Source organism: Cyprinodon variegatus, unplaced genomic scaffold (assembly GCF_000732505.1).
Source record: "Cyprinodon variegatus isolate N-32 unplaced genomic scaffold, C_variegatus-1.0 Scaffold439, whole genome shotgun sequence".
In the NCBI taxonomy this organism is placed as follows: domain Eukaryota; kingdom Metazoa; phylum Chordata; class Actinopteri; order Cyprinodontiformes; family Cyprinodontidae; genus Cyprinodon; species Cyprinodon variegatus.
The window spans coordinates 524,549-536,024 of NW_015150892.1; the positions used below are offsets into that span (position 1 = coordinate 524,549).

The following is an 11,476-nucleotide window of genomic DNA, read 5'->3' on the forward strand; positions in this document are numbered from 1 at the left end:
TCTGCGGCAACTGTGTGATGCCATCATGTCAATATGGACCAAACTCCCTGAGGAATGCTTCCAGCACCTTGTTGAATCTATGTCACGAAGAATTGAGGCAGTTCTGAAGGCAAAAGGGGGTCCAACCCGTTACTAGCATGGGTACCTAATAAAGTGGCCGGTGAGTGTATTTGACAAGTACTCAATAGTGAGGTAAATGTCGGTCTTCATCCAGTTCGTTTGCCACATATCTTGAGATAAGATTTTTCATAGTCGTCTTGCTAACCAACAAGCGGTTTCAGGTCAAAAGATTTTTTTCTTCTTTATACTTTATTTTAGACTTATGAATGTTAATATACAGTGGGTGGCTGTGTTATCTTTCTGTCCTGGTTTGCAAGCATAAAATTGTAACGTCAGGGTATAACAATGACTAGCAAATAAAATTTCATTCACACTTGTGAGATTGATTGTGGGAAAATTTACTAACTTTAAATGTTCTCCATATTTAATATTATTTTTATTCTGGCTTGCTGGAAGAGGTGCCCTCCATGCACCATTCAGTTTTTGATACTTTCTTATTCTTTTATTCATTCGTCTTATATTTCCTACACAATGTTTTTTTTTTCCGGTCCTTTTTTTTATCACCTTTTTTTTTTACCTGGCTGTGTGTTTCTGTCTCTTCATAGCAGCAGTAGAGGGGATGCTGGGTAGCCCTGGGCCTTAACAGCACATAATACTTCATAACAAAGGGTCCTTTCTCTGCTGCCATGCAGAGTTCTGCCTCTGGGCTCCCTCCACAGGGCTACGGAGGCTCTACCAGCAGCAGTAGTGCTTGGGTCCTATTGGGTAGAAACCTTCTCTTGGCTGTTTCTTTGGCACAATGAGGGCTCTCTGTTCCCGGACACATGTCTGTGCTGCTGCTCTCCTTGGCTCCCTTTGCATTCCAGGAGCCTCAGGCAGCTGAAAAACTGCAGTAGCAGCCTGCTGGCTGGCTGCTTGTGTTGAAGTGGGGAGTTGCATTGCTTTTTATTTATTTGTTTATATATTTTAGGCAGCTGTCTTTTATATTTTTCAGATTTCTTAAATGCTATTAGTTTGACTATTTATTTGTTTAATTGATGTCTTAATGTTTAGTCATCACTGAAGCTCTTACATTTTTCTAGATGTACATCAGAACATTGTAGTAAAGTAAAACTGGTGAGGCCAGATCTGATTAGTAGCTGCATGGCAGGTTGTGGCAGTTGCTGCCAAAGTTTCAGTGTATGTAGAAGAGATGACACATGCAACTAAACTTTGTTATATAACATTGGTGGGGCACTACTGAATACATTTAAGTCTCTCTTTCCCTCATGTGCATGTTGCACTATTTTACATATCCACCAACCCTGGTGAGGACAAATTTAGTTATGAAACAAGGAAGTTATGTTCTTTTTTCTGTAGCAGCAACACCCATTATGCAGTGCTTTGGTTCTTCATTGTTTTTGCATGTTCAGCCATTGAAATCCCTTTTTTTTTTTTTCTTTTCCCTCAATGTTAAATCTTTGAAAGTCATTTGTTAAAACCACAGAAAATTGTAATCCAAAATACTCTGTGGGGGAAAAAAGGCTTTTTTGTTTTATATAGCAAGACACACTTTAATGTGATGTGCCATGTTCAGCATTACTATCTGTATCTGACAGGAAACCCATACAGCTGCAGGTTAGAATTATATCAGAAACCTGAAGCAGGCAGTTGCTTTTGCTGGGAAGTTGCTTGCTGGGATATTAATTAATTTACAACAGTAACATATAGTCAGCAAACCAAAGGATCTGCAAACCCTCTTTTGAATAACTGCATTAGTCTAGAATAGGTAAGGGTTTTTCATGAAAGCAAAAGTAATTCTGCTTTAGTCAGGATTTTTCTGATGAACTGGCTGGTCAATGCTTTTTCCAAGGTCTAAATCCTGCAGTATTTTTACCGTAAGTTGATGTTTACAGTCACTAAGTTGTGGTTATGATGAACATCTTTTAAAACAGCAAAGGCTTTTTATAACTCAGACACCAGTAAGCTCTGTTGACTAATTGCAGCATGGACAAACCAGGAAATATCAATGCATCAGAGAGCTTGCTCAGGTCCCTTGTGTGTGCTCATGACCACCTGATCTCTGGCTGAATACGCTACCTAAATTGACCTGCCAAAACGGACTTGCGTCACTTTTTCCCTCTATAATGCACCACAAGCAGGTAGGCGTCCATTCTGCTTATGGGAATATCAAAGCTAAATTGCAGTAAGGATATTGGTTTAATTTGATATTTGTTTGTTTCTGTGCATGTCTGAAAGAGGTTGATTAACTTAAACATTCTGAACTTGTGTTTTCTTTCCTGGTAATTTAATATTTAATCTGTTGAACTCTTATAGAAGCTCATCCTCACAAAGTTGTGGAAGCACAGATAAAAAAGAGAGAAAAATATGAAAACAGTCCTATACATCAACTAATATTGCCTTTGCTATTGCCATCACTGTAGGTTATTATTGTATATAGAGATAGATTTATATTGTCTTCTGAGTGGGTCAGTCTTGATTGTTGTAAAATAACATGTTCGGTTTGAGTATGAATAACTATTAAGTAGCAAAGGCAATTATGCCCAATTTTATTTTGAGCGTTACCTGATCATCAGGAAATATCAACCAAGCAGCTCTCAGTTTCTATTATTGTTTTATGAAAACCTGGCTGTTGAGGTACATAAAACAATAGATGGATTGAATTTGCACCATGTTGTTCTCAAAAAGCATGTTGTAAATGTATGTAAAATACACACAAATAACTGCTGTCTAAAATATGGATTTTTCCTTGTTATTTTTATACTACCATATGTTTGGGACTATAGAGCGCACCTCACTATAAGTCACATTGACAGCATTTTTTTTATTTTTTCATTTTTTTAAAGAAAACTGGAAACGTACATGTATAAGCAGTATCGGGCTATAAGCTGCGGACATTTAATGAACTGTCCCCCACAAAACCTGTAGGTTGCGGCAGTAAAAGCTTTTTATGAAAGATGGGCCTTTGCCAGCTCTTTTTTTAGTTCTGCAGGAAGTTCTGCACATTGTTCCCACTTTCAAATTGTGTCAATTTGGGACATTTGTTCTCTGTCATGCCTGCTGCTCGCATGTGCTTATACTAAATTGGAATAAGTGCTTTTTTGCTTTGATTTCCAACTTTGACTTCCGCACTCTCGCGGTTGAAGAAAAATCCACAGACAAGCTGCACCTTTGCATAAACGCACGGTTCAAAGTGTAGGTAAAAAAGGGTTATAGTCCCAAAAATACAGTAAATACTTTAACTTTCTCTTAAAATGCTTTAGAAACTCAAGAAAATATGACAAGAAAATAAAACCAGGGGTGTGATTTGGCAAGACTTTGGCATTGCTATACTTGTCATGATAAAATTCATCACAATACATTAACAACAAATTTGTTGCTACTTTTCTAATAATGTAGCTTTGAAAAACCTCAGATGTTGCTGCTCTCCTGTTACTAGTGGTGAGCAGATGAATTGTAGGCTCTTGGTTGTTCTGCTGCCAACTACTGGCTGAAGGTTTAAACGTGTATAAAAGTAAGACAATTGCATAATTGTTTCTCTACAGATAATTTTTACATTTAAGACCCAAGCAGCCAGATTTTGAATCCATACCAACATTGTTTAATGAGATCGCAATATTTGACACAATCAAAGGAACTCTTACTGACAGCGGCTGTATTTTGGATCTAAAGTTTTCACTAAAGACTCAGGCTTTTGCTTGACCAATGAGAGGGATGATAGTGAAAATAAATTGGTAAAAAGCTGCAGAACGTGGAGTTTATGCTGTAATACATTTATATAACCAAACTCTGCTTTGTGTTGTAGTCCGTTAAGTTTGGATCACATAATAACTTAAAGTAGTACCTGCTTGCATTAAAGGAGGCTAGTTTGTTACTTTTTACTTTATTACCATGTTCACCTTGCACAGCTGTTGGCTGCCAGCTGACTGGATCTTCCACCAGTTGTTGTTGTCATTTTTACAGCCTCCATGTGACCGATCCAAATAGGCTTCTCAGTGGAGAATCTGAGAGCTTTGATCACTCCTCCCGCCTGAAGCTCAGCAACTTGAGTGAAAAGGAGCCTTTGCACCTGGATGACTTGTTCACCTCAATGTAAAAGTGATCAGGATATGTTTGGTATCTGTTACTGCTGAATTCTTTGAAGTACAACTGACTGACAGTTCACCACTTCACACTTGCACTCCAAAGCCAGGCATTAGCAGGTGTTATGACCTATGGGAATCAGCCTACAGTAAAAACATGCCATTAATGTTGGCCTTAATACTTTAGCCTTTCAGAATGGTAATGAGCTCTCTGCCCTCTCTTGAGTGAACTTTTCCTGGAAGCATGCAGGATCTTCTGAACATGTTTTTTTGTTTGTTTTTTGTATCGCAAGCAAAGTTGTTTTGTTTTTTTTCTTTTTTTAGTTGTTTTCTTTTTTCAAAATTGAAAATAATAAAGTTTAAATTGACATGATAAAGTAAGGAATACTCTTTGTAGGTTAGGTTTTCCTTTCCATGATGAATAAATAAAGCTTGGTGAAATACAGGTCCGCCATGTTTAGTTGGAACCTGCAAACTACGGATTGAAGCTCCTTCTATTTCTTGATGAGGTGAAGTGTTTTTCCCTCACTGGCAAAATATCAAGAAAGCAACAGCATGCAAATTACATGGACAATTAGCTGGAATCGCCTCTGGTGTGAACACACCATTTGGAGAGTCACAGTAACGCTTTATAAATCTTTTTTTTTTTTTTTTTTTTGCTTGTCATTTATTGAACTAGATTTGGAATGAGTTTCTTCCCTTTTTGTTATAGTTGGTTGGTTTTATGACCACAATTACTTTCAATTGCGGGAGAAGAGAATGTAGGGGACTCGCAGTTCCAGAAATTTCACTTCCTTCTTGACAGAAATTGTCCGTTCAGAATTTTTACAGTTGAATTTTTTTTTTTTTCTCAGGTTTTTAATTTTTATATACTATGTGATTTTTAAACGAATCCAGTTCAACTTGAAAAACTTTAGAGCCTGGAGATAAGCCACAAAACAACATGGTCATGGTCTAAAGTGATCATCGAAAGAAACAAAAGTGAAACTGTTTAGACCGATACCACTGGTTTATAACGGCTGTAAAAGATTATAACAGGAATAATAAAGCAGCCAGCACTCCCTGCTGTTCTCTTAAATGTTGCTTCTATTCATTAAACTCTTCAGCACCATAAGCCTGCAGCAAAGATTATGGAGCTGACAGAGCTAAAATGTTTTAACATTACATTTAAAATCTTTTGAAAATTTAGTTTAAAGTTGAAAAGAAAAAAAAAACATAAAAGATTGTGAACTGAGTCCTCTTGGCAGGGTTACAATCAAATGTAGTCTACTGAACATTTTGTACTTTTTATTTTTCCTGTCTCTGCCAGAATATTCTTGCCAAAGTTGGGTGTAATATACATTCCAATATTGCCCGTCCCCTCGAGCTGCCTTTTGGCACCTCATTAGCTGCACTGATCTGTGTTGTTGCGTCATATACGACATAGTGTACCTAAGGGCTTATGCAGATAGATTCTGTGCCAAAGCAAAGATTAGGGATTGAGGCAAAATGAGAAGAACACTCAGTTCGATTGTGCTGTGGCTTGTGTTTAGTAATTATAAAACTCATAGGTGAGGAATGCACCTATCCTTAAAGTTATTGGGAAATAAATATCAAACTCTAGGCATGCAGTTGTCTCTGACACACACTGTTTAGCTGTCTCTCCCGATTCCCCTCTCTTTGCCTGTGTTGCTTCTTGTTACATAATCCTGGCTAAATAATGATGATAATCCACGCTCTTCCTCCCCCTCCCCCATGTCCCTTCCTGTAAATGTTGCCCGGACAGGTTAAGCCGTAGAGGACTCTCGCTGGTTGTCGGAGGAAAAGATGAGCGATGGAATGGTAGCGTTTCCGACGAGAGCCCCGTCCTCCTCTTCTGGTGCCGCATCCTCCTCTGTAGCCCACAGACTGGCTGCCTCTGCACTTCTCCTCCTCTTCCTCCTGCTCCCTCATGGTCACGCATCAGGTATGTCAGAGCCCCAAACACACAGATGGCACACTTTTTTTTTCTCTGTGGTCCCACATGATACACACTGCATAAAAAGTAATCTTGGACCATCTCTCGTGAATTGATTGATGCTTTTTTCACCTTGACTTTTAAGCCGGTCGGATTGAATTCTTACGTTACTCTTGGGGTCATTCAGGTTCCTTTGCCACAAAGCAGCAGCTGGGATCTCATTCTTGCACTGTGTGAATCCAGTCACTGTTCTAATGAGTCAAAACAATTTCCTTTTTTACAATTAGGTTAAATAGAGAGATAGTGTTGCCTCTGGTCATATTCCTCCGATTAAGTTGATTCAAGATTGACTTTTACAGTCTCATGAGGTTTAGAAGATATCTAACTTTAGATATCAACCTTGAAAAGTCATTAGATCATTTTCATCATTTTATGCTATAAGGGCAAATACTGTTTGTTTGTTTTATATATGAAATATTAGTTTGGAACATTTAAATCCTAAAACATTTATGTTTACTAGGCAAGGATTGTCTACCAGTGTTGTTTCTAATTTGCTCTCACAGAGAGATTTCATGTTTTTTACTAAAGACCCAGTTTACTTTACATGCTTGGTTATCGTTCCCCATTCACACAGCTTCCTGACGTGTCTTATCCAGTCATTCACGTGCACAGTCCACGCATCCCAAGCTTGTGAAATGTGCCACATGTCCTTGTCACTGATGGCCACAGTGCCTGGGAGAAAATGTGGGGGTTGGTTTTTAAACCCTGACATATTGAATATTTATTTTTTTATTGTCTTCAATTATTTTTCATTTTGGGTGAGAGAGTAAAAAAAAAAAAATCAACATTCAGAAATAAAGCAATCAGAGATGACGCATGGGAGGGAGCTGCTGATCCGAAACACATCTTCTCAATCTCTTATGTAACACCCATGGTTCATGTGAAGGCCGATGGGGCTGGTACTGTGCTTTGTTGCTTTTAACGTGCCTGCTGTTTTCCTATTAGTTCAATATTGTTTTCAGTAAAAATGTGTTCAAGCAGTTTGAATGGGGATGTTTTTTTTTTAAATATATTTATGCAAAGACTGCACAGCATCGTATGTCATTATGGTGTTATTACTGCAGCTGTGACAACCGTATTGATTAGAAGAAATAACCGTGTCCCTGACTCTTTTCTTTCTTTATTATAATATAACATTCGCACCAATTTATGAGCTGAACGCTGATGTTGTGCACTAATTTCTGACATAATTACTTCTTTCAAAATGAGTTTCTCTGCTACAGCTAATTTTCAGGCTGTAATAATCAGAATTGTTCAGCGCAATTGAATTCCTTTTTTTAAATAAGTGCTTCAAATGAGAGCATTATATATCTAAAGATAAATGCAACACAGAAATTACAGCTGCAATCCTGAATAAGCTCCTGATGTCCTTGGGAAAGGTTTGCTGCAGTCTTTTCTTTGATTCATATGCACCATTTTTCCACAAACTGCCTTTAGGTGCACAATATTACTCACCCATGACTTAATAGATGTCAACAAAATCATAAATAGCACTATGTATGATGTCGCAAGAGTCATAACTGCCATGAAAAAGCGGAATGTTCATGTGTATTATACATGTCAGCCAGCCGCCAGAGCTGAAAAGGTCTGCAAAGGCATGTTGTGCACAAAACAATATGCATAGTCTATGAAACAGTTTTAAATGCGGTGCATATAAAAAATAAAAAAAAATGCTGTGATTTTTTTTTTTTTTCCTTTAAAAAAAAAAAACAACAAAAAAAACTGTTAGCACAAGTTGTATGGTCATGTGGTTCACTGAGGGTTCATCTGGCATAACGACAGATGGTATTGCAGGAACAGGCAGCAAGAGTCGTTTAATAGAAACCACTTCATCCACATTGGGTTAAACCATTTCTCCTAGATATTAACTGGTTTATCTTCAATCATATTCAAGAAATAAAATATAGATTTAAGGAAGTTTGTAATGTAAAAAAGAAATGACTTTTTTTGAATGAATGTGTTAATTATTAATGAGTTCATTGACGTACAGGGAACACTGACTTTTTAATGTAAAAAAAATTGGTATTAATTACAATAATCAAAAATGAAAGGCATTTAAAATATTTACATATGCATGAACAGGAGACGTAACAGAGAGTATAGCATGGAAGTGATGTGTTTAAGCATTGATGATTTTAAAGTATGAAATTGAATTCATTATCAGACTTAACGTCACATCGCCATGGCTTTAAAGTGATCCTGCTTAGTTTCAGTCGTTGGTCGTTTCAGTCGCTGGCCTCTTTCTCTCGCTAAGCATACATAATTTATGCAGGTAATCCCTCGACATGTTCCATGGACGCTTAATGAATATGACATTTTATCAACATTAGCTGGTCTGTTTAAAGGGATGAATAAGAAGCAGTTGGCTTTATCTATATTGTTGTTTTTTCAGCAAGCGACTTACATTAGACTGAAAAGTGGAATATTGTTTTTTTTTTTTTTCTTTTCTTTTCTTTCAGTAATAATTATCTTGTCTAAAGCATACGTCCCTGAGCTCATTATTTTCTTTAAAAAATAAAATGTTTCCTTTTCTGGAGGATGTTGGAGTCCGTCTTCCTATTTGTTGTTCTTTTCTTGTGAAGATCCAACAGAATTTGTGTCTTTCTGGGATTCCTGCTTGTGATCAATGTTCAGGAGTAAAGTTCTGTTTATGGTCTGGACATGCTTCAGATGTAGCTGCTTTCTTATCCAAACATCATGTTCACTGAAGCAGAGCTTTAATCAACAAACATACAAAGCACCACCTCTGGTTTTGTGGAAATTCTGCTGAATGAAATCCTACAGGATTTTCCCAAAGTTACATGGAAGTTGCTAGTTTTTGAACGTTTTTATGAGCATTTCTGACCTCCCCACTGAAGTTGACTGCTTGGAGCTCAGCTCCTAATATGGTGTCAGTTTCTTACAGTAAGACTTTGTGGTGTGTTGGTGAGGAAATGCGCCCAGACAGTGAGTCAGAGCTGCAGGAGCGGAGATGAGAACTCTTTGCACCAAAGGGTCTTTTCACAGGAATTGCGCAGCACGTTTTCTCCTTTAACATTGTTCGATCTGGCGAGGAGGGAAGAATTGTTTATATTCGTTCTGTTACCAGTTAAAGGGAAAAATGTTTGCTTCTAAAACCCATTGTTTTCTGAAGCTGAGCATTAAAGTACAAGCAAAGCAACAGAAATCTCCCACAACCAAGCCTGCTGTGTTCCCTGTGTTGCTGGTGACATTAATATATGTTCATTCCTGAAAAAAGGAAGTGAAATAACAAAAGAAATCCTGGGGTAACAAAAAATAGCAGGAAGAATGAAGGAGTGAAGATGGCTTCCTGTTTGATTTCTTAAACTTATTTTAGTCTTTGGCAGTTTGAGATGTGAAAGATAAAATGCTAGTTCTCAGTCTCATCAAAGGCTGTTGGATGAATGGATTCTTCTACTCCAGCATGAATCAATGCGATGATCTATCTTTGTTTCATAAAGTGGATCTGTTTTTGTTCAAGACTGTTCTTTCTCTGTAACAGAGAAGACTTGAGGCTAACATAACGTCACTGATCTGACCACAGAGGAAAACATCCGAATGTTCCAGGCCCTTCTTCTGGGATCGCCTGTGGTATTTAAAGTATATAGTTTTCTGTACCAACAAAATGATCTGTATATACATCAAAAAGTAAGTGAACACTTTTGGCTACTGGCGCCCACAGAACGTTGTGCTGAATTTACAAATAGTTTGACTTGGGAGTGTTGGGAATAATGGTTCCAGAGCAATTATGTGTTCCAGACGTTTCCCTAAAGTCCTATTAGCCAGGCACTTTGCAGACAGACTGGAATAAAGCAACGCATTGACTCCTTTGTGAAATCTGAGAACAAACGGTGCATTTAGAGGGTATTGGAGGCCACAGCATGCTGCAGCTCCTCCAGATCACCAGTCAGCAAGTACATCTGCTAGCTCACGGTTTCTGTTTTCACAGAGCAAAGTGTAGATCATGCCAAATGTTTTCTCTGATCTTTCTGTTTTTCTCCATCTCTGAATCACCATTAACCAGGTAACACCGAGGGACATTAGGAGCAGTAGGCTAAAATCCATCAGACATTTATTTATCACCTAAACCATCAATCTTTGCTCTCACCGTGTGCCAGTTAACAGGTTTCACTACCAATCAGGCCCTCAGGTCACCAAGCAAAGAAAAACAGTTGCTGCAGTGCAGAAAGGTGACACAGGGACATTTCATTCACTTTAAAGTGTTGCCTGGATTGTTCTAATTTTGGAGAAGATCACAGATGGTCAGGATTAGTGTCGAATACTCCATGCCCCCACACAGCGTGGTAGCGAAAAGCTTATCATTGGTTGTTATTTGTACTATTTTTTGACTCTCGTTGATTTTTACCATTTCAAATCCTGCTTTCTATTATTCATAACCCTCATTCTGGTAATTACTGTTTGCCATTTAGCTCATTGGAAATATTAGGGTTCTTACTTATGACACCTGCAGCACTGTAAAGGTTAATGAATGTCAGAACAGGATAAAGTGACAGCAGTTAGACTGTTGTAAAATCTGATATCATACAAATAGAGCTGAAACAAAATGTTGGAGCTTAATACCCCCATCTCTCACACACACACACCACTTTGTGAAATAATCTCTATATAAAGATATTAGAACTTATGAAGTCTTGTCATTAAAAGGACAGATGAGTTCTTATAGTTCTCGATGTTTAAAATGTTCCTTAAACATTCTGGATTTGGCTTCAGTAATAAAAATCCTCAGTAGATCTGTACAGTGTTAGGAAAATGGATTGTAGCCTAACTGCTACCTTTCACAGCTGCATCAAACACCATCCGGCCATTTTTTGACTGCTAAATATGAACAAATATTGAACTGAAAACAGCATTTTGCTGCAATATTAATGTATGAACTGATTTATAGGTGATCTGTTATGGTGCTCTTACTTTGAAGTTCATGTGGGGTGACTTCTATATTGTATATTTGTCTAATTATTAGCATGAAGAGACAATAACCCCTACTAAGAAGCTGTAGTAGCTCATGGTAAAGCTGTTTTCAGTCACCTTTAAAATGTTATATGTATTTACCATAATCCAGAGCAACACTTTGGGTTTTGCTAGTAGAACTGACACTGTGTTGATATTTAGGCCCCGTCCACACGAAGACGAACCCTGGCCTAAACGCACAAATTTTTCACCAAACCAGCCTCTCATCCACACGAAGCCGGCGTTTCGGGGGTCTGTAAACGATCTTTTTTTTATTCAGCCTTCAGAGTGGGAAGATTTCGAAACACCGTTTTCGCGTTTCCATCTTTACACTCTAACAGCATTTATTTTTTTTACACGCATAAGTCAT

General features: G+C 37.8%; 1 protein-coding gene across 1 annotated transcript in view; it reads left to right on the plus strand.

Moving 5' to 3' along the window:
• The window catches only part of susd6 (sushi domain containing 6), a 30,855-nt gene that overhangs the window by 3,715 nt on the left and 15,664 nt on the right, over positions 1-11,476 (plus strand). The window contains exon 2 of the mRNA XM_015388870.1: positions 5,908-6,087. Within this exon, the coding sequence (XP_015244356.1) occupies positions 5,949-6,087 (139 nt within the window). The 5' untranslated portion in view covers positions 5,908-5,948. The remainder of the gene's footprint in view (positions 1-5,907; positions 6,088-11,476) is intronic.